Source organism: Leptonychotes weddellii, chromosome X (genome assembly GCF_054177405.1).
Source record: "Leptonychotes weddellii isolate Sample4059 chromosome X, ASM5417740v2, whole genome shotgun sequence".
Lineage (NCBI taxonomy): Eukaryota > Metazoa > Chordata > Mammalia > Carnivora > Phocidae > Leptonychotes > Leptonychotes weddellii.
The window spans coordinates 101,818,827-101,843,216 of record NC_138385.1 but is presented as its reverse complement, the minus strand read 5'-3'; the positions used below and the strand labels follow the sequence as shown (position 1 = coordinate 101,843,216).

Sequence of the window (24,390 nt, the reverse complement as noted above, 5' to 3'; positions counted from 1 at the left end):
AACTCCACCTTTCCCCACCTGGAAACCGTACTCAGTGGAAGAGACGTTACCTAACCCACGCCACACTCCAGGGAGAAGCTCACATCGAGTGACTGGTCTGGTCAATGCTGTGGTACAAAGGACCAACCTCCTTGTCCCAGTCAGGAAAACTTACAAGACATGCCCAGCTCCAGATCATGCTGTGATGTCCATGCCAGCCCAACTCCTGCCCTGTGCTGCGTCCTTCACTCCCCCTCGGGGTCTGATCCTGGGAACATCACCCAGTAAAGTTCTGAGCTCACAGCTCCAAAGCTTAGAATATGCTTCATGAATAACACAACCTATGAAAACCAATCGCCTTCCCATATTCATCCAGAAGGAAAGAATGAGTTTTCTTTAATTGAGAGGCTTTTGGAAAAAGCCAAGTTACAATAAAGCCAAGTAGGTAGGAAGCACATCTCTTGAAAAGGGTGAGGGTGTTGAAGGAATTAACCAAGTGGTAGCAGGTAGAAGTGAGCCCTTCCGGTGCAGAAGATGCAGGTGGAACCACGGGAAACAGCAGGTGAGCTGGTGAACATTCTCACCCAAGGACAGATCTCGTTAAGTCCCCACAAGCTCTGCCTCAGTGGGCCAAGCTAGCTTAGGATGCATTACAACTTCACTTCCTGAAACTAAGAGAATTGTATTCTCTTGAAAGTGTTCATCAAAGAAAAACCCAGTGTTGTTTCAATAGGTTTCAACTTGTTATTGGTGGTTATTTTTCATTTGTGCATTTTAAAAGCAACTTTGTGGTGAAGGCTGTGTACCAAACAATTGAAAGAACAAGAGAAATCCTTTTCTTAAAAAACATGTCAGCACCATTCCAAAGCTCCTGTGGGGAATTAAAGTCATTATCAAAGCAGAAAAAAAATGCAAGAGCAATGTGGAAAAACAATTTAAACACACAATGATTCTTAATTACATCCTTTGCTAGAGTTCTCTGGAGAGGCTAGGATAGGATGCAAATTTACAACTCGCTGAAGTATACTTTAACCTTTAATGACTGGCAATATTTAGGAGACTTCTTTGGTCTTTTCTTTCCCTAATTCTTGTTGTTTCTGCTGCTGTGTTTTTATTGTAGGATGTTTTAAACATGAACAAAACAGAAAAATTCATCAAGAGAAATTCTAGCAAAATCTGAAAGCATGCAGCCAGCCACTAAAACAATGACGTCATCAGCTCTCTTAGTTACATCAGGATTCAACCCTGCCCTACCTGGTAGTGTGTAAATGCTGCCCTTACTCACAGCAACTGGAAACCACTTTATTAGTATATCAAAATGTTGGGAGGGCATTTAGAATTCTGACTTCTCCACAGGTCATCAGCTGAGCGGAGTAGGATTCCAGACCTCTCTGAGACCTTTTACATATGACTAACATCACCTCTGTGCAAAGCATTTGCTTCAGTGGGCATTTCAGTCAATCCCTCTCTGTGAAAGTATAAGGTCTATCCAAATACGGCCAAGCCGTTCTCTAAACACAACCAGGACAAGAAAAGGGACTCAAAATGTGTTTCTAAATACCCACTCAAAACGTTTGTAAACTGTAGAATTCTGACTCACATGATACCATATAATTACAAATCACTGAAGACCTTTGAGGGTCATTTAATCCATCTTGCTGAAAACAAGACAAATCTAACTCGTTAATGACATGTAATTGTCTTATAATACAAGGAACTTTCCAAGGGAAAGAGTTTCAGCATCTCGGTAATATGCTACCCTGTTCTCATTGAATTTTCCATCCCTGAATCCCTGCTGAAACCTCTCAAACGAACACAGAGCAAAGTCGTGACGAGTTATTAAAGTTCAGACTTTCTGCATGCTAATATCCTCTTCTCTAATTAACAAAATCCTCTAATCACTCTCTCCAAAACATGTACAATGCCTAAGAAAAAAAGGTCAAAATTGGATGAGGACACAACACAGGGTCCATCCTGTGTAAGTATGAAGAAGGAAGATCACATAGACATTATTCAGTTCCATAATACTCAGGGTGGTAGGACCAAGAGGATGATGCAAACAACCCACATCTTGGAAGTGAACGTCAATACGGGGAACTTTTTGAAAAATGCTCATCAGTGTCTGAGGAGAAAGGAAAAGTGCAGAGTGGGTTAGGAGGGAGGATCTAAGCATCCCGTGATAGCACTAAACCTCAAAACCACTCCGCCTAGGACTCTCTGGACACATGGGGTTACTCATTGTTGTGGATTTGAATCACATGTGAAAGCCATCAGCAATACTGGTAACACAAGACTCTAAGGAACATTCTAGATCATTGTGAGAATTGCGAGAGTTAATAGAGACTCAAGCCCACCGTTCTCCCTGTGTAGATGAAGACACTGGAGCCCAGAAAGGCTAAAAATGTGCAATCCATTGCTGATTCAAACAAAAAGAATATTCTGATAGAAAGCATGCCTAACTTGGGAGTCACAAGAACCTATTGCACATTCCAGGTCCCTTATAAAATGCAAGCTTTTGAAAAGAAATCAATTTCTTCTTTTCTAAAATGACAAGAAGAGTGTTTCTGCAAGATGGACACAGAGATATTTATGAAGACCATCTGTGATCATCTCAAGTCAAAGCGGTAGTCTAGCTGGCAAGATGCAAAATCCATCAATATGAATGACTTGCACATAAGAGGTGACTGTTAATAATTTAGAAGGTCTCAGAGAGGTCTGGAGTCCTGGGTGGCTCATGTAATTAACTATGGAGATGTCAGAATTCCAAGAGCCCTTAAGAAGTTTTGATATAATAAGGAAAAAAAAAAAAATCGCTTTCCATTGCTTATGAGTAAGATCAATCTTATGAATTTCTACATTATTTGGTTGTTTCAAGTCTTTCCAGAGGCACAATATCCATGTAAAGCATAATATCAGTACAGTTCTTCAACACAGTGCTGCACTAAATTAAATTCATAAACCCATAACCCCCTTTTGGGGAACATGAAAATCCAATAACATCAAACACTATTTCTTTCGGGTTCCTGCACCCAATTTCAATGTGGAATGAGCTGTGGGATTCCCACCCCACCAAGAAGCTCTCAGACATCAGCAGGGTGTGGGACAACTTAACTCAATTCTGACACTGTCCACTCAGAGCTAGCATCAGATTCCACAGGCAAAGGGCTTAGGCCTCCACGACTGCCTCCCACCTCCTCTTCAGATGCCAATCGTCAAGTGCAGATTATTACCTGTGCTTCTGAGCACCATGCTAAAGACCCAAATTTCCAACAACCCCCTCCTTGGGTTTGACTGATTTTCTAGAGCAGCTCACAGAAAGAGAAACGTTTTACTAGGTGACCGTTTTTTAATAAAAGGTTGTACCTCAGGAACAACCAGATAGAAGAGATACTTCGGGCAAGGTGTGGGGAAAGGGGATGGAGCTTTCAGGCCCTCTCCATGTTCCTCACCTCCATGTGTTCACCAGCCCAGGAGCTCTCTCTCGACCCTCCTCTGTTGGGTTTTTCTGGAGGATTCATGACATAGGCATGATTGATTAAATTGTTGGCCACTGGTAACTGATTCAACCTGTAGCACCTCTCCCCTTCCCAGATGTAGGGGGAGGGTTGAAAGTTCCAACCCTCTATTCACAGGCTGGGGCCACTAGCAACCTGCCCCCATCCTTAGGTTACTCAGGGGCTTTCCAAAAGTCACCTCATTAACGTAACAGAAGACACCGCCATCATTCCTGTCACAGGAAATTTCAAGGGGTTTGAGCCAGGAACCAGTGGATGAAGACCAAATACAAGAGAAATATATTTTGGTCACCTGAATTACCAAATATATATTCCTTATAAATCACAATGTCACAGTATTCTTAATATTATTTAAAATTCCAAAGGAAATATACTGACTGTAAGTTTCCTAGGACTGCTATAAAAAAGCACCACAAACCAGGTGGTTTAGACAACAGAAATGGACTGTCATAATTCTAGAGGCTAGAGGTCTTACTTAGATCAAGGTGTCAATATGGCCATGCTCTCACTGAGAGCTCCAGGGGAGGATCCATTCCATGCCTTTCTCTTAACTTCCCATGTTTCCTTGGCTTTTGGCAGCCAGTCTACCCTTCACGTGGCCTTCTACTCGTGTTCTCACATCTATGAGCATCTGTGTCCAAATTTCCCCTTTTTATAAGGACCCAGTCATATTGCATCAAGGGCTCACCCTGCTCACATATGAACTCATCGTAACTAATTCCATCCCCAGCAACTGTTTCCTAATCAGGTCATTTTCTGAGGTACTGAAGGTTAGGCCATCAACTTACGGATTTGGGAAACAGGGGACACAATTCAACCCATAACAGTGACAAAAATAAAGCCATGGGGCAAATGCTATCTTGTTTGAACCACATCCCAACCTGCACCCCAGTTGAGGACCCCTGCCTTAATATTTTCATGCATGTTTCCCATTGGCTTCAAAAATCACTGTCAGTGTGTATTCCTTAACTCCTTGCCACCTCCAGGCATATGGCAGAGCACAGTGTCTCACTCTGACCCATCTGTCTCTCCATCTTGCTGACAACAACTTGTCCCTTGCCTGTCTTTACATAAAGTACTTAATTCTTAGAGCACATGTTTGCATCATAAGGCGGCATTTGTTAACCATAATGTAGACCGTTCCGGATCAAAGAGTCCAGCACTTGGTGAAAACGGACCGCTTAAGTAAGTGTGGAACAGCCGCACATTCACAATGAGATGGTTCTCGTCCAAGGTGATAAGTCTATCCTTACCATGTTTTTTCTACCCTATGTCCATACCCTCAACTTGACATTCTTTACTTTCCTTCCATAACTGGACCTTAACTACTTATGAACTATGAACTATCGTCTTTAAAGTTCCCCTTAAGGATTCTTCATCCTAGACCTCCATCCTAGACACATATGGTCAGAGGAGGCACTCATGGGCTCCTTCCCCCATCAAGTTGGAACCATAACCTAGGTTTCAAAAGACAAAGCAGCCAACAGCTATTCCAATCCTCTCCCTTGACAAATGAATACAGTAAATCTGAGTGCATCCTCAGGAACATTTCTGCCATGGGAACCACCGCTGACTCCTCTTTCATAAGCTAAATTCTACATAATCCTGAATGAAGGCAGGCTGGTTAGAAGAAGAATGCAGGGGCCAAGAAGCAGAGAACAGAGGACTGAGTGTGCGAACAGGGCACATCTTACCGAGCAGAGAGAGGCGCCAGAGAGAAACCCAGCACATAGAGAAGTCAACAGCAGTGGTTCTCAAAGTGGGGCCCTGACACCAGAATCACTGGCTGGATGCTTGTTAGACATGCAAATGCTGGGGTCTCACTCCAGACCTGCAGCATCAGAAATTCTGGGGGTGAGTACAGTAAGCTGTGTTTTGATAGGCCTGGTGGGCGATTCTGACCTTCGCTATAGCAACAGAACCTCACTGGGAAGGGAGAACAATTCATCTTACTTTGCGATCCCCGACTCCATGAAGTGGTTCTTCTTCTCCAAATGGTTCTTTCTTCTCTCTCGCCAAGTTTACCAAGTAAACGGAGTCCTCCATCCAGCTTGCAGGTGTCTCCTAGCATTCCAGTGATTGAAACAGACAATGTTCTGCATCCAGCAATACACTGATCTCTGGATGTGCGTGCGCGCGCACATGCACGTGGTCAAGTCTGTGTCTGCACAGATTGCTCAAGGAAAGGACATCTGGCCCAGAGTAGGCCAAGTGGCCTCCACTCTGGCTTGGCCTCACCTCCGTCTACGGGCGTCTTCGTAAGAAACAACTCTGGGAAGATGTTACTTATTGCTCAGGATAACAGTGAGGACAAAGGAAAGAGGAGTTTAAAGGCATGCTCAGATCTCCCTCCTATTTTTCACAATGGACGCTTGACAGCCGTGAGGCTTGACATGTGTGATCTGTTGTTCTTAATAAGCAGTTCCCACAAGGCACATTACTGCCTGGCTTCTGGCATGTTGACCGGCAGAGGATTAATTTTAAGTTACAGAGCTAATTACTCACAAGCATTAACAGCAGCCAGAGAGAAGTTATTTCTAGATAGCAGGAGCTGAATTCTATTGCTATTACGGCGAGAACCATCTGAAAATTCTACTTATACAAACATACCTCATAAAGAACAATGATTTTTTCCATTTGCATTCCTACAGAATATTTTAGTAACACGTTTTATAATACATTAAGTCCTAGAAGTACTTATTCTAACACTAAAGCAACATCTACTGCCTTGATATACACTGACAGGCCAGAAGTTTCAGGATCTTAGTTGACTTTAATTTGTAGTGGGGAAAATCTAAGCAGAAAAGAAAAAAATACCAGAACTACATGTTTTTCCCATTTCTAACTGACTTGAATTCAGATTGTTGTCACATTGTTTGCTTGTGATATATGCTTTTTCATGGTGCTAAGTTATGTGTTATTCATTAGAGAGTGCAGAATAATTAATCAAACTAAAATCAAGTACCTTGTAGTCAATTATACCCTGACTTACATGATACTCTAGCCCATTCATCACGATTCTGGGTCATTTTAAAGATTTTTTATTTATTTATTTATTTGAGAGAGAGAGAATGAGAGAGAGCACATGAGAGGGGGGAGGGTCAGAGGGAGAAGCAGACTCCCTGCCGAGCAGGGAGCCCGATGCGGGACTCGATCCTGGGACTCCAGGATCATGACCTGAGCCGAAGGCAGTCGCTTAACCAACTGAGCCACCCAGGCGCCCTGGGTCATTTTAATATGAACTTCAAAAGATAGCATGCTTTAATGAGAGACCACTTGAGAAAACATGATGAATTAAATGTGATACAAGACGAAGAGAAATAACCCCAAGAAAAGACCGCACTTTGCAAAAAAAATCAATTCCAAGAAAAATGTATTATCTGCAGAATTATAAGCACCCAGCATCTGGGAAGTCAGGTATGTTTTCATAATAGAATAGATGACCTAGAATTCAGTGCCCTTTTCTCCTTAGACAATACTTATCCAGGATTTCAAATTTCACTCAAAAATTCTACTGAATCTATTCTTATGCATCATAAGGGAATGGAAAATCTCTAAGTGATGAATGCATATAAGATATCTGAATTTCATTCTCTCTCCACAGAACTAAGCACTGTCAAAGAAATTTCAGAGGATATGTTTTTTAAAGAATTAAATTTAAAAAATTAAAAATTTTTAATTACTTTTTTCGAAAGAAATTTTAATTTTTAGAGCATTTTTAGGTTCATACCAAAATTACAAGAAAGGTGCAGAGATTTCCCATACATCCTCTGCCCCCACACCTGCACAGCCTCCCCCGTTATCAACACCCCCCACCAGAGGGTACATTTGTTACAACTGATAAGCCTACACTGACACATCCTATTTCACCCGAAGTCCATAGCTTACACTAGGGTTCACTCCTGGTGTTGTGTGTTCTATGGGTTTGAACAGATGTATGAAGACATGGATCCACCATTACAATATCAAGTAAGTAGTTTGACTGCCCTGAAAATCCTGTGTGCCCACCCTATTCATTCATCCTTCTCCTATCCGAAACCAACAAACACTTATCTGTTCACCGTCTCCCAAGTTTTGCTTTTTCAAGAGTGTCATATATTTAGAATCATTGTATTGAGCCTTCTCAGATTGGCTTCTGTCACTTAATAATATGTATTTAAGTTTATTCCATGTCTTTTTGTGGCTTGATAACTCATTCCTTTTTAGCACTGAATAATATTCCATGACTGGATGGACCACAGTTTATTTATCCATTCACCTACTGAAGGCATCTTGGTTGCTTCCAAATTTTGGTAATTATGAATAAAGGTGTATAAACATCCACGCCAAGGCTTTTATAAACATAAATCTTCAATTCATTTGGGTAAATACCAAATAGCACAACTGTTGGATTGTATGATAAGAGTATGTTTTGTGTTGTGTTAAAAAATAAAATTTGACAGAGTAAATTTAAGATCTAATTGGCTTTATTAAGCAATTCATGAACCCAGGCAGTATCCCATCTGGTAAGAAGAGAGATGCTCTGAGGTATTGCACAAAATGGAAGGTTTTCATAGGAAAGGGTAGAGCAGGAAGTTCTTATGGAAGGAGAGGTAAGGATTATTATGCTTTCTTTTTGTGGAGAAAGGAATAGGAGGGTTTTTATCATGTAGATTACATCACTAGAGCTGATCAGGAAATTTCAGGTCCATGGTTAAAAGCTCCCATTCCTGAGATAGGCTGAAACTGTAATTAAGTCTTGGTTTGCTGTCCGGGACAGCCAGTGACTCCCATTTAGGGCTTGCTGTTTCTTACGGTTTGTTTCTTTTAACATAAATGGCCAAGCTGTCTTCCAAAGTGGCTGGACCATTCTGCATTCCTTCCAGCAGTGAATGAGAATTCCTGTTGCTCCCCATCCTCCCCAGCGTTTGCTGCTGTCCAAATTCGAGATCTGGGCCATTCTGACAGGCGTGTAGCGGTATCTCATCGTTGTTTTAATGTGCGTTTTCCCAGGGACCTCTCACGTGGAGCATCTTTTCACATGCTTGTTTGCCACCTGTGGAATTTCTCTGCTGAGCTGTCTGCTGAGGTCTTTGGCCTCAGGTTGTTTAAATTACTCTTTTTTTTCCCCCCCTTGGGCTTTCAGACCAGACTCTGAAGCACCAAGGATCAAAGGTACACACTATTCATTTCTGAACCCCCAGATTCTTCAGCACCCAGGCACTCATTCGGTGCCCAACTCATCTTAACAACAACAGCCAATACTGCTGGGGAGACAAGACTTCTTCAAACGGAAAAGCGGTTTAGTTGCAAAGAAATTCCCAGAGAATCAGACTTCAGGAGCAGCTCACAAAATTTAAAAAAAAAAAACTAAAATTTTTTAAATTAGGTATTTGAAGGAAAAGATGCAGTATAACTAACTTAGTCTGCTCATAACTGGAAAAACAACAAAAAACCTGTATTTTCTTTAAGGATCACATCCACAAATGCTAGGACATAACCTTGGAATCAGCATTATTACTTTTTTTTAATTTAAATTTTGGGTAGTTAACATCCAGTGCAATATTGGTTTCTGGAGTGATATCCAGTGTGGAATCAGCATTATTATTAAAGACCCAGACACAGTTGTTTCCTTTCAGGAGAACGTCTGCCATAGAATGGAAGCAAAGCATTTTTTTTTTCTAATTACATTTCATAAAAACAAGTGCTTTTTTTCTTTTCTAAATTCTCAAATGGAGACATAAATGAGCACCTTTCCAACTCTCACACTGTAAGTGAAACAGAACATGGTTAATGCAATCAACTTGTTCGTTTCTGCCTCGGAGTTTATTCCTTCACACAGGATACATGAATATGGAATAAAAGACTCATGTATACGTATCTGTAAATGAGTTCAGATATAGATACACATATCTAAATACAGATATGGAATCTAGACACACACACAGATCCAGGGAAATGTAAAGTAGAAAGGGACAGAACTACCCTAGTGGTTTTCAGCATGGGTGATTTTGCCCCATAGCAGGTATTGATTCCAGTGTTTGGAGATAACCTCTATAGCTAGATATAGATTTCGTTTGTCATGACTGGGGTGGGAGGGATACTGTTGGCATCCAGTGGGTCAAGACCAGAGATGGTATTAAACATCCTAAAATGCACAGGGCAGCCCCACAACACAGAATCATCTGGCCCAAAATGTCAATGGCGTCAAGACTGACAAACCCTGAACTAGGCACGTATGGATAAATACACAGACATAGATACGCAAATAAAACTTTTTTTTTTTTTAAAGAGTTTATTTGTTTGTCACAGAGAGAGAGCGCACAAGCGGGGGAGCGGCAGAGGGAGAAGCAGACTCCCTGCCGAGCAAGGAGCCTGACTCAGGACTCCATCCCAGGACCCTGGGATCACGACCCGAGCAAAAGGCTGAGCCACCCAGGCGCCCCGCAAATAAAAACTTTTCAAAAAAGATTTTAAGTAATCTCTATACCCAACGTGGGGCTAGACCTCACAACCCCGAGATCAAGAGTCGCACACTCTACCTAATGAGCCAGCCAGGAGCCCCATATGCATATAAAACTTTAGCCCTAATTTCATATGGTTGTTCAAAAAAGGAGTCTCCTTTTTTTTTTCTGAAATTGTGGAGTAAATAATGGGACTAGACTATACAAATCTTGCCCTCCTAAAAATAGGTTAAAAATATCATACAAGTCCACGGCTCTTGATTAATAGATCAAAATACAAATGGATGTCCCTTGTAAGGTAATCTCACCTCTAAATATGTTTTCCTATGGTCAGTGTAATACTTAACACGTGAATACATTCCATCCAGAATTTTTTTAATTTCTTTGCAGCTGTGGAGGACATGATCTCATAATCCCGGATACAAAAATGTACACACAACAACAACACAGGAAAGACGTTCCCTACTTTCTTTTAGATTCTGGCCCAATGGGAAAATAACTTCCCAGATGTACGCCATTTCTGGAATGATCGGCAAATGGGTTTGACCGTGCTGCTTTCAAAATTGTACAGCCAAGTGTCAAAATAAAAAGAGGCCTGAGGGGGCGGGGGGGGGAGAGGGAGGAGAACAGAAAGGGAGACTGAATTTCTATTCAAAGATGTGCTGCAGAACTCCACCAAACCTCTGCAGAGGGCCCACTATGGCCCAGGAAATAAGAAAGGAACTGTAGGTTACACACGTTCGATTGTAAAGGCACAGTTCTTGTTCCAAGGGGCTGCAATAGCCCAAAACACGGAAGAGAAAATGGGAAACAAAACGTCCACCTTCAAACAATGACCGCTTCTAATGGTGGACACGGTCTTAGGTTATTTCTCTGCACTTCCTTGCCATTGAAGAAATCTAAAGGAATCAGTTACCAAAACACAGCACAGCAACCCACCTCCAAGGTTTTGCTCCTTCTTTCAGAAAGTAATCAGGAGTGCCTGGGTGAGGCAGTCGGTTAGGCATCCAACTCTTGGTTTTGGCTCGGGTAGTGGGATCGAGCCCTGCATCGGGATCCGAATTAAGCAGAGTCTATTTGAGATTCTCTCTCTCTCTCCCTCTACCCCTCCCCCACCACAACTGTGCTCTCTCTCACTCTGTCAAATAAATAAACCTTTTTTTAAAAAAAAGTAATCAGTAACTTCTGTGTAAACTTGGCATTCTTAAAATTAAGAGGCTTCATTTCAACTCTAGGAAGCAAGCCCCAAGTTTGTGCTATGATGCAATCTGTAACTTTCCCTTTTCTTGAATCACCCATACAGCGGGCCTGTTGGGCAACCCTGGTTCAACCCCGGGGCCTGGACACCACTGGATCTCCATATAGCTGGGGTGGTCTTCTGCTCACTTCATAAAAGGTTGTGTGCGAAGCACTGCTCATTAGGGGAAATGGCCAATCGGCGAGGGATCCCGGTTGAAAATAAGTAGCTTGCCACGAAGGACAGGCGGTGGAAATCTGAGTTATCGCAAAAGAAACTGCTTGCACGCAAGTTTGTTGGGAAACATTTCTACATTTCCAAATGCGGGGGATATTATTATTTATTATTATTCCCTCATGAGGGTAAAGGGGCTTGGTATTTGCATCCTACAGGGATCCGCTCATCAGTTGGAAAGCAAGCTAACGGCCCTGAAATGCCAAGCTCCTCGCCATATTTGGTTTCTTATAACAGCACTTGGGAAACCTGTCCCGGGCACAGGACGACATATTAATATAAGGTGTGTACCCTCTTTTAAATCTCTCCTGGCATTTTGCGTTTGCACGTCTCTTTGTCAATTTTCTTTGCAGTCCACAAAGTGTCACAGTATACACTTCAAAAGATTGCCCTTCCTTGCTGTGCTGTAAGCATTTAAAGACAGGAGCTGAGACATTTATTTAAGTCTGAAAAAGAGCTGTCTCTCTCAACTATGTGTTACTAGAAAAATTAAACAAGAGTGGATGCACGTACATGGCATGAACCACTTACACTAACCCAGTAGGAACACAGTGAATAGGTAAAACCACCTTGAACCTGAAAGCTTTATTCTTGTTTGCATTTAGACTTTCTCAACTGTTTCAGCCGTTCTTTCAGAAAAGCTGTCAGTAAGTAACCTCCCAACTAAAAATGTAACCCATCTGGTTTGTTTTTAGATAAGCACGTCACTTGCATTACAGGGAGTAAGGAACACCAAAAATAATTTTATGTGTTTCAAACATATCAATTATTAATGCATTATAAAATTATAGTGGATTGAAAGATGGTGTAAAAAATAAGGGGGAAAAAAATCTCTGAAGTTCATAAGTAAATGAATTCCCAGTATTTCTCTGGTCCCACGTGCTGGTAGGATTAATGACATTTTTGGAAAGTGATGAATTTCTTTGCAAAATTAATGTTTCTTGTTTCATTAAAGGGACACTTGTATTTTTATTTCTGGGCTCATACAATCATCACTTCTTTGGACATAACAGACATTAACTATGAAACTTTAAAAACCATCAGTGATGATTAGATGCTAAATTAAGGGAAACAAGCATTTTCGTTGGCTGGAGGTAACTTGAGATCCTGTGCATACCAAGCAGGAAAATGCACTTCCCCAAGATAAAGATTCGGATCACCATACATCATACAATTTAAGTGGTCCCAACTTACCCACCTTACCTCTCAAAGAAAGAAGGCAATATGAAAAACAAAATTATGTATTTTTGAGGTCACTGTAATATTTTCTCAAGTTGGTGGGATATTAGTAACTCAGAGAGTAAAAAGCTTATTAAGTGACAAATGTTACAGTTTAAAACAAAAAGGTAAATACAATGTGAATTTAAAGATTCCCCCTCTTGATAGGCTATGGTTTCTCAGATTCCCCTCAGGATAGATTTGAGCCCTCGGTGTATGAAAGAACCCCAATTTATCAGCATGTTCATGTGCAGCCCTCCTCACTGTCCAATTTTTATATCTTACAGAGAAGCTGGAAAGAATCATAAAGTATAAACACACTCCCAGAAGCAAAACAAAAACAAAGACAGCCAGCAGAGAAGGCACAGTGAGTTCTTGAAAGTAGCTATCATGTACATACGAGCTCCAATCACCACTTGCAGATACTCCAAACATGTCCCCCCACCATACAGAAGGGCAACGGCAGCCAGGAAGCAAGAACGAGGCTGAAGTCCCCAGACCGCTGTTCCTCCCAGACAGCAAACTCAGACTCTGTGACATCAAGGAGCCCAGCTATTTCCAAAACATTCCTGCAAGGATCACAGTAACACTGCTATTTTGCTAGACGAGTCAAAGTGGTGGTGGACTGAAACAAAACCCACTTACAGGAGAAAAACAACTCTTCATCTATGAAATTATGATTGCGCATTAAACCATCATGTATGAGGATTTTAAATGATACATGATTTTTTTTTTAAAGATTTTATTTATTCATTTGAGAGAGAGAATGGGAGAGAGAGCACGAGAGGGGGGAGGGTCAGAGGGAGAAGCAGACTCCCTGCCGAGCAGGGAGCCCGATGCGGGACTCGATCCAGGGACTCCAGGATCATGACCTGAGCCGAAGGCAGTCGCTTAACCAACTGAGCCACCCAGGCGCCCATGATACATGATTCTTATAGTTCCTTTCTTCACTTCAAAACTCTGGGCAACTATTTGCTTCAACGTCTCTCTCTCTCTCTCTCTCTCTCTAGCAGAAAATAAAGCTCTGGAGGGCAGGAAGTACATCTCGCTTATGCTGGGTTCCCTAGAACCTAAGATACTTGAAACATGATTGTGTTTGACAGATTCTTATTGGTTGGAAGAAAAATGTGGAGGGCTAAATGCATAAGGGATGGGTGTTGATGGACTGGTATTTTTTAAGGCCTTTTTGTCATGCCATTACTCTTCCAATTATCCACAACTGTGCTACTCTCTGGTGCAGTGGTGCCTCAGAAGCCAATGAGAAACGTAGGAATATCTCCCTCAAAGTCGCCATGATTCTCAATTACATTACAGTTGATATTTCCACTCTGTCTTCTCTCACTGTTAACATCCTGAGAAGCAGGGTCATTTTATATAAATATTTGGGAATATGACAATTAGTGCTTGAGTTGTTGCTGTAAAGCCTTGGTTACCTTGCTTCCAGACCCTCAGTTTTCTTATCTGTAAAAGAAAAATAACACTCGTGACCTCACAGAGTTGCTGAGGAGGTCAAACAGATATTTTATGTGAAACTACTTTGTCAACACCGAGACACTGTAAAAGGCAATGCCAAATACATTCTAACCTGTGGCTCAGTAACTGAGGAGAGTTTCTTAGTTTGGGTCCACCCCCACAAGTTCAGACTGGGGTCCTGTTGCAGGCATGATGGCGAGGAGACGCAACGGGCAGCCTCCTTCTTACGCTCATCTGGGGCTCTTTCTTAGGGGCGCTGCAAGAGCTCCATAAAGATCAGATGAAGAGCATTAGAGCAGCCACAGTGTAGCCTATGGTTCAACCAGAGCAGCAAGAACGAGGAAGAAGAGCTGTACACACACCTCCAAGTGTAATGGCCTGGGCATGTTCTTCACCTGATCTGCAGAGCATGGGACGTGAGCTTTGTTACAGCTCCCAGGGCCAAGTTCCCAAATGCTGGGTGCTAGCTGAGGGACTGATACTCTATCCTGTCCGTGAGGAGCACTCAGAGTCCCCAACAGACAGACCAAACTGTTGCAAGACTCTGCATTTACTCATGCCGGTTGCTCTGGGCTGGAGTAACCCAAAGTTTGCGGTTCAGCTCAAGTGTCATCTCCTTTAGGACGCTTTCCCTAAAGGGATAAGCTCCTTCCTCAGAGATCTCATACAAATAACTATCCTTGCACTCACGTGCGGACCAAAGCTGTTTACAAGTCTCAGCCCCTACTAGACTCTAAGATCCCCATGAGCAGGGATCTTATAGTCTATCTTCAAAACCGCTGCAACCCATCCATATTAGCTGAAATAAGTGGAATGGATTAAAGCAGTGGTGGTGTTGTTTCTTTTTTTTTTAAGGGAGAAATAGAATGAGCATCTACAGTCTGTGATGTAATTAAAATGAGCCATAAACACTGCTCCCATATTCCTTTTTTTACTTATTGGCTATCAAGGATAACTACTTTTATCCAACTTCCTTCACCACCAGGGAAAGTGCCTCCACTCACCATTTGGAACGAGTGTGTGAACTCTAAGGATATAGAGCCAATTCTAGGTCCTGGGGGGACGTGGCTCCCTGGCTGCTTGCCGAATAAATCCAAAGTTGGTTAATACCTGAACTAACTGCTCCTCTTTCTCATCTTCCCAGACCTGCAGAGGTACCTGGTTAATGCTGTCCCCTCACCCCATCGACTGTCCACCAGCCATACAACTATCTCAAGCTTGCTTTAACAGTACATACATTTCACATGGACAGTGAAGGAGCATGATGTGCTTATACATCGGGCTCAAAATTTGAAACCTTTTTCTTTTTTTCTTTTTTTTCCACTGAAATCATCGGGAGATATAAACTAAATCCAAATAAAGTGTTCTGACTCTAAGTGCTTCTTCATTTAGAATTTGGTTTTTTTTATTTGTATAAAATCTCAGGATTTCTTTTTAAAGGGACAGTGGGAAAAAGTCTGAGCTGAGAGTTCTGAAAGCTGGTTCTTTCTCTGCTTCTATCTACCATCTGTATGTGCTTGAACGAGTCATTTCTCAAAGCATCAAGTTGTCCAATCTGAAAAACAACCGTGTTGAGTTAGATCAGGAATCTCTTAAGGTTCGTAGGTGTCTGAGACTGGGTTTCCTAGAAGCAGAGGCTGAAAAGGGTCTTCCTGCATATGTGATATATTGGGGGAAGCCCTCAGTGGAAACAGAGAAGCAAGCAGGAGAAGGAGCTAAGCAGGGAAGGGATCTCAGCTGGAGACCTGCAGAAGCCTGGTCCCATGCAATGCTCTGGAGCACAAATTGTACCAAAGAGTTATTCCCACAGGGAGCTGGCCTCCTATGGCCTCCAGCAGGGAACCAATGGCAAGATCTGCCCTCATCAAGGGAGGAGGAGACACTGCTTTGCTGGCAAGATGGCGCCCACCGGCAGAAGGTTAGTTTCTAACAGCGAGCAGCTGTAAGCCATCAGCAGCTGATACAGGAGCTGGGGGTTAAAGAGGTGAGGGACAGGTCAGCAACAGCATCTACTGAGAAGGAATAGGTGTCTGTGACCTATTTTCAATATTTCAGAGACTCCAAAAGAAATTACACATTTTCCTAAGATGATGGTCCACAGGTAACTAAAAGGTCAGGAAGACGTCTTTATCGGTCTGCTCCGTAATGCGGGCGACCTCCTGCTGATCTGAAGCTTGAAAGAGTTAGGGGTATCTTTGATTAATGTAAAGAGGAAAAACTGGGTCCCACTTAATAAATGCCATATGTTGAGAGACTACACACTTCCACACTCTGGGGTCCAGAGTACGTGAAACAGTAATGTGCGAGGCAGCCGACGCTGGAACCCGAAAGGTCTGTGAGCTCAGACAAATCTTCCAAAGGATAAGTTATGCAGTAATTTGCACAAGGGCACTGCGATGGGGGCATCTGCAAGTTTCCCAGTCCTGTTTTTCATATATAAAATGTATTCTGATAATATCAATATGCTCTTCTGATTGTTGTCCAAGCCCCCACGCTCAAAATTATGTGAGAGGAATATTCTGTAAAGCACTGCCAAGTTATGCAAAGGAACCTGTCTGTGCCTGAATTAATACAAGCAGAGCCCACTAAGCCTTTCATAAGCTTCTGCATCCCTACAGTTTTGTTGTTTAGAGTTTTTTGTTTTGTTTTGTTTTGTTTTTTAAGTAATCTCTACCCCCAACGTAGGGCTCGAACTCACAACCCTGGGATCAAGAGTCGCAGGCTCCACCCACTGAGCCAGCCAGGCGGCCCCTAACCCTACAGTTTTATACCCATTCGCAGACATATACGAGGATAGGTTATACAATACGATCTGGGGAATCCATTTCAAAGAATAACAACCTCCTAATTTATGATTAAGCTTTTTTATGTGGAAACACACCAACATTAACTTTTAACTCTTTTAAGTTAGGCCTTCAAACACACATACATGCATACAGGGTATTATATGTAAATACATACAGATGTATCTGAATATATACAATATTAAAACATATATAGAAGTATTTATTTCTTAATGATACGGTGCCCAAAGAAAAGAACAAGTCAGTAAGTGTTTTTTAATGTGTTTTTAAAATGTTCTATAATAGTCACAATAAGATAGACTTTTAAATCACATTCAAGGAGAAACACGACATTACAAACACAAAAATATGCCACGAATAGCCTAGTGTTTAGTTTTGGTTCAATTCAGAAATTCTTAGAAACACAGCCAGAGATCCAGGGAAGCCAGACCAGGAAATATCAAGGCCAAAGCTGAGGAGGGCCCTTCTTCCAGGGACTCTCTAAACGCCTGGCCATTCTGGAGTGTCACTTAAACTCACTGCAGGGCAATGGGACATGCCCGGGCTGGGTAAATTCACCACAAAAGTGCGCCTCCAAAAGTCTCTGAGCCTAGGGCTGATGATCTGTGGCTGCTAAGGGTTTTTGATGCGATAATTGTTTATTTACTTTTTCTTGGACGAGAGGCTGGTCCTCTAAGTAGAATGAGCTAATCACCAGCTTAGTTCTTCCCTTTTGCCAAAACAAACAGCTTCCCATTACTGCTGGGGAAAGCCTCTGATCTCTCTAATCAGCTACCTAAGCGGACCTATCCGTGGTACTTTATAGGGTGAATAATGTCCCATTAAGCAAGAATCTCTTACCACTAACAAAATTCTAGACCCATAGGGCACAGGCTGCCAGCAACCCGCTACTTATCTTCCAACTCGAAGATCCCGAGTGGTGCCGAATTCCGGCAAAGCAGCAGACGCACTCCCCCCCCCTGCTCTGTTGCACTTCGGCTACGATTTGTTCTCAAGTCCTATTCTCTCGAGCCTCCTTGGAGAAAACAGAGGCCTAGAAAGAGCAGGTTCCAGGTCTCCTAATACTTGGTGCACTATCTTTAAGGCTCTGACATTGAGCTGCATGGTGGTCTCGCCTTGGCATATCCCAACTAGCGTAAGAGAGGGAGTCACTCTTAAGTTAAATGAGATTCGCTGAGAAGGAGAGAGTTTATTTCAGACAATATTCCCTCCTTTCCCTCTTCTTTGATATCCTAGTGAAGCTGAAAAAAACAAGGGTAGAGGTTATTCCCAAGTGAACATTTCTCAGCATCGTAAGCTTGAACGCTGTGGAAAACCCTATGAGGAACCCCCATGGCAAGTGGGCTTAAGCCCTCCCAAGGGTTCTGCACCCTTGAGTTACAAAAATCCACACCAGGGCCGCTTCACGGACATACGACCAATGCATGTGGTCCATGCTCAGGGGGAACAATGCCTGTGGTCACCATATTGAAATCTCAATGATTGTATCCTAAGTTGGTGTTTCACATGGGCAGTCTGATGGAATACCAGAGCTTGCTCTGGAGGCTTGGAGCCTCGGATCTCGCATGATCCTGCCTCGCACTGCTCCTTCACCTCCCCAGGAAAGGTTCTCAGCTCCCCACTCCCTTGTCCCTGGCACCCCAGACTTCACCCAGCCTCTCCTTCCCCACTCCATGCCCTAAAATGACTGTCACACTCCGGCCCCTGCAGGGACCTGGACAAGGGTCCAAGGAGGGTTTGATGCATGCCTGAGGCAAAGTGTTCCAGGACAAAGTGATGGCTGTCCTCATCTCATGCGGGAAGCACCACCCTGTGTTTGGTGGGTGGGCAGCCAGAGTCCCAGACTCCCAGGGATGAAACCCATCCCTGGAGCAGGTACCTACTTGTATGATGGCTGAGCTGAGAGTTCTGAAAGCTGGTTCTTTCTCTGCTTCTATCTACCATCTGTATGTGCTTGAACGAGTCATTTCTAAAAGCATCAAGTGAGGAGTGTTGCAGTGGGGGCTGCAGTGGACTTGGGGGTTGCCCATTTGCTGTCATCTGAACAGGAGGAGCGGGAGATCCCTGGCTTGACTTCTTGAAGACAACATCTAGAACAAAGTGCAAGGCATGGGTCTAGAAGCTTGCAGAAGAGGGTACCAAGCACGTGTTATGTGTGAGCAAGCATGTATGCAGATGGCAGGTTCCCATGAAGGTCTATTAACATCCTGCAAGATCTTCTTGTGGGACTGGGCACGCCACACAGTGTGCACCCTGGCGGGGGGGGGGTGGGGGGGACTCTCTCTTCCCTCTTCTCACCTTCCTGAGTCTCGCTTGTCCCTCCAGCTATCTCAAAGCACGCTCCAGGCCAGGAAATAGAAATTGTGAAATGCCGGTGATTCTGCATACAAGTTAAATGCTCTGATGTTTGCCCGTTAACGCTGGCACTGAATAATATAAAGATGAAGAATAAAATCCATACTAATCACTTAATTTTTAAATTTTTCTTTACTGAGAACAGCACTGAATAGCACATTTGAAACACCATGACAAATCTCAAGAGCCACAGAGGAAGGAAAAAGCGTTTTATATTTTAGTTCCTTTAACAACACTCTGTTTTCTTGCTATTTGAAATACTGGACCACACATTTTCATTTTGCACTGAGTCCCGAAAATTAGGTAGTCATTCTTGAAGTAAATTAACCAATTAACCAATAAAATCCTAAAAAGAAGAACAAAACCTAAAACTGATAGCCACCCTCATTTGGAACCCAGCTCCACTGTCTATTGCTGCGTGAGTAACCTACCTTCTCAGCACCTCTGTTTGCTTATCAGTTAGGGAACAAATGGTACTTTCCTTATATGGCTGCTGTGGGGATTAAATGAACTTGGACTTGTAGGAAACCTAGAACAGAGGCTGGTACTTACTAGTCTTCCCATTAGTGTTAGCTTCGTTGCCACCGTCACTTTCAGTATCCCCAACACGTGCTAGGATCTCCACCTTGCTGGGCAGGTACTTATCTCCCACGGGACACACGAGAGGCTGGAAGTTCAGGAAGGTGATATGCCCAAGCAACCCATCTGCAAAGTGGCAAGGCTGATGCAGAGATCTACCTCGTTCCAAAGCTCACGTCCCTGCTCCAGACCCCACAGCCCAGATCTCCTGTTCACTTCATGGACAGAAGGATGTCCTTCCCAAACACCTCTGTTAGTGGGATTTTAAGGACGTTGTGCATATGGTATGTGCAAACTTGAAGTGACAACATGCCCAATGCCTGGCACATGGAGCTGGGAATGGATATCCTGCGAGGTGTTAACTCGCACTGTTTCTTTTCATGAATGTGGCCAGCATTTAGTTAGGGATGTGATGCAGTTCAGCCACCCGTCTCCCTTTCAGTATGAAATTCTGAACTCTTCCATGTCAGGGGCTGTGCCAGATAATTCAGGAATCCCCCCGTCACCATTCCCCTCCCCATGCATCAGTACTGAATCGCTTGGGCGTTCAGGCTGGTTGAGGGCTGCAGGGCAGACAGCTGAAGCCCACCTGCATGGCCGAAGCAAAGACACCAGGTGAGCACCATCTACCTGCAGCCCTACAGCCTCGCTCCTGCAGGGCTGGGCGGCTGGAAAGCGTGTGCAATTAGGGTTAGAGACCATTAGATTCCAGCCTCCCCTGCAGGCCTGCCACTCCAGGGCACTGCCCCCCGCAGCTCCGAGTCTCTGTCCACACCGTGAGCGCATAGGTTGGGGTGTCCATAGCCGAGCCCTGGCAGCGTCACCTCTAAGAGTCCACACGCTTGGCTGGCCTCAACGGTGGAGACAAGCCTTCTTCCATCCTGAAAAAGATGCCTAGAACTGTATGAGAGAAGTTGAAAATGGCCACCTGCTCAAGAAACAGCCTTCTGCTGGGGCTTCTTTGCACAAGTGGGTGGGGTGACCCTGAGAGAAGGGGCTCATGCACAAGCTTGGGCTCGCCCCGCCTCTCCTGCCTGTTAATAAATTCCACGTGCCCCATAAGGAGCCGGCATCAGCCTGACTCCTCCGTCATCTCCCAATTATTTAACAAGGGGGAGGGACAGGGAAGCTCAAGGGTTCATAGGGAGAGTGTGTTGCTGCCTTTTCAAATCTTAAGAAAGCATAATCCCTGCAATTTAGGTAAATCAGATAGGCATTACCAGGTTAGGGTTAACCCACCACGAATGATTTGGCAGCTGATGGCAAAAACAGCAGTTATTAAGTCCTAACAGTAATTTGCAGCTTATTCCAGCCCAGCTAATTAAAATGTAATCAGGATTGTGTGGCAATGTGTATTCTGTCAGCAGTTTTTCTTCTGAAGAGAAATCATGCCAGGAGACCACAAGAAAAGCCTTTCACGGGAATTGGCTTGATCTAAACTGCTTCTTTAGCCGCTTAAACTGCTAAACAAATAAATTACAGCAACTGACAATTCAATAAGAGAAAGAAAGAAAAAGAACAAGAGAAAGAAAGAAAAAAAAAAAAGAAAGAAAGAAAGAAAGAAAAAGAAGTGTTACTCTTTCTCTCCAGGAATGGGTCCCTCTGTTTTGTTTTCTGTTGATGAAACAACAGTGGAGCATCTTCTCAGGAGAGGGACTGACAGCGCAGGGCAGGGCGGGTTTGAAACCAGGTGGCTGGGGAGGAGCCCCCTCCAGGATGTCCGCGTAATTTCAGCGCAGGACGCGAGCACTCGGGTTTCCCTTTCCCTAAACAATCAGGAGGGACGCAGAGTGTGCCAGCTTCTCGGAAACCCACGACAGGTTGCTTCCTTAAGAACGCGCACTCGCAAACTTCGCGAGCTAGTGCAATCTCCGAAGATCCCGACCGTGAGTCCTTGTGCCATTGGGCGCCAGCTTTCATTAGCTCTCAGGCCAGGACGAACACCCGTAAGGCTACAGAGATACGTCCCAAACTCCACCGTCATTACAATCACCTGCTTTCACAGCTGAAAACCCAGGGCCCCTTGGAAAGCTCCCTTTACCCTGACCAGGCGGGAGGGGCGCCCAGTTTATTTCCTAAGATCAAAAACCTGCCAAAGAGTCCCGAGTCTCCTTCTGGCCTCCGCAGTCCGCCCTGCGGCAAGAAGGAACTTAAGAGTCTTGGAACAGGTGAGCCGCTAAGGATAGAGGCGAGAAGGCCAAGGGGAGAACGAGGGCCCTCGAGAGAAATGAGGCGTCTGCGTGAATGATTTCAGACTGCGCGCACTCGGATCGGCTGGGAAAGGCAACCCGACGCGCCTCCGCAGAGTCCGCAAGCGGCGCAAATGCGCCCCCAGCATCCCGGGTTCCCACGCACGACCTGCGGGGACCCTCAGTGCTGTTGCTCCCCCCCGCCAACACCAAGGGTCCCGGCAGTCCACAGGCAACAAGCGTGCGTCCCCCTGAACCCCCAACATTCACAGTCATTCACACACACGTTCTTCCACACTCAAGCTGGAAGGACCTACGAGGGCTGGGGGAAGACACTGACCCCAGGACTCTCCTCCGAGCATCCAAACGCGGTCCTCTAAGTCCCGTACCCCCTGAGTCTCTTCCCTTGCTCTCCACACTATCCACTGACTAGACCTAGAAGCTCCGGGGCTCCGAACTGGGGAGCGCACAGCTACCACCCCCCGCCTCCCCAACACACACATTCTGGAACACACGACTGCCTGGGAGCCCCTGGGGCTCCAAGGGTGGGCTGCGAGCTCCGGGCCCGCCGAATGTGAAAGCACCGCTCAGCAGAGACAAAAGTGTCGACCCGCGGGCACCTGCGGGTCTGGGCGAGTCGCGCGGGTCCCCGGGCGCAGCTGGGCGCGCCTCCCGGCCTCGCTCACAGTGCTGGCGGCAGCGAGGGCCCCCGAGCTCCCGGGAGTTTGCGGGACTCGCCACCAGCCCGGAGTCCCGCGCGCGGAGGTCCTGGGAAACTAACAAATGGTCACAGCCACGCTCGGCATCTGCAAAGCCGCTCTCCCTCCCCGCAGAGAGCGCCTTGTGTTTTCCGCGAGGAAGAGGGGAGTTGGGGGAAGATGCTGCATGTTTCTTGTTCCTTTCGGGAGCAAGGAGGAGGCTGGAAAGGAGGGTTCGACCACCTCGACTGTGAGATCCACGCCGAAGGAAAGCGGGATCTGCCGGCCGAGCCCGGCGAGAAGTTTGGGCGCCGAGGCTGGGAGGCAGGCGCCGCGTGCGCCCCGCGCCACGGTCGGCAGCGGCGGTTCCCGTACCTGGAAATGCTGGAAGAAGGCGGAGATGCGCGTGATCTGCAAGCTGAGGCACCTGGAGGAGCAGCGGGCGCGCTGGACGCTCACGGCCGACAGGGACTCGTCCAGCCGCCGAGCAGCCGCGGCGCCGGGGCCGCCAGCCAGGCAGCCCCCGGAGGCCGCCAGCCAGAGGCAGAGGGTCAGGGCCGCGCCGGGCGCCCCGGGCACCATGGCTGCGGGTCGGGGGCGCGGGCGCCGGGCGCTGGCCGAGGCTCCCAGCTCCGCGCCGGGGCCGCACTGCCGGGAACCTCGCGGCCGCCGCAACTCCGCTGCAAAGTTCAATCATTCAACTCCAGCCCCGCGCCCTCCCCGCCAACCTCCTCCCTGCTCTGCCTCGAGGGGTGGGGTGAGGGTGACAGGCGGCCGCGCCATTGGCTGTAAGGAAAGTGAGTGACAGGGGGGCCGGGCGGAGGGCCGTGGGCAGGTCCAAGGGGCAGCGAGCCCCCGCGCTCAAAGGCAGGGCGGCGCCGGCCGGGTCTTCCCGGTGCGCCCCACTCTGGGTGGTCGGTCTCCCACGCAGGCTCCCCCACAGTCCGCATTCTCCCCACCCCACCCCCCACCACCATCCAGCTAAACGTCAGGTGTGTGCGAGCCCGGGCCTGGGATGGAGGTGCCCTCTTGGAAAGGAGGGCCTCGGGACCCCCAAGGGCGTCCAACCTGCCTAAGGAAGGACGCAGCGCCTCGAAGTTGTAGGCTTCCTCTCCAGGTTCTACCCCGGGTCCAAGCTTCGCTCCTACTTTCGCATATTTGAATTTCCTTTTATTCCCAAGTAACAACTGATACGGACATGAGGAGTCAGAAGCCAGGCAAGGACATCTGACTGACATTTTCCTCCCCCCTCCCCCCCCGCCCCCCGCATTTCTTCCTTTCTTCTTCCTCCCTTCTTTCCTAATTATTACCTGGAAACCGATCTGAGTACATAGCAAGTGCCATTTGTTAAACAGACACACACTACTTGCTTCCTCGGGTGTCTGTTTTTCTGGTAAGCACTACTCTCTCCCAAGGTGAGTGCCTCAGAACAGAAATCTTTCCCAAACTCTTGCCCTTGAATGTGGCCCCCAAGACTCTTGATTCAGCCTCACCGTCTCTTGCAATCTTTTCCCAGGCTCTTTGGCTACACGTGCTCTCAGTCCCCCGAGAGGGCCGTGCCCCGTAAAGAGCTACGGCAGCATTTATAATACAGCACCTGTTGCAAGGTTCATGCTGCCCTGAGTTCCACTGGGAAGTGAGAGCAAGGAGGCCGGACGCCCTAGGG

At 45.6% G+C, this 24,390-nt stretch overlaps 1 protein-coding gene across 1 annotated transcript in view; it reads right to left on the bottom strand.

Annotated features, from left to right (window-relative positions):
* The window catches only part of ANOS1 (anosmin 1), a 170,837-nt gene extending 147,424 nt beyond the window's left edge, over window positions 1–23,413 (bottom strand). Inside the window, exon 1 of the mRNA XM_081809213.1 lies at window positions 23,100–23,413. Within this exon, the coding sequence (XP_081665339.1) occupies window positions 23,100–23,306 (207 nt within the window). The 5' untranslated portion in view covers window positions 23,307–23,413. The remainder of the gene's footprint in view (window positions 1–23,099) is intronic.
* Between the last annotated feature and the right edge of the window lie 977 nt (window positions 23,414–24,390).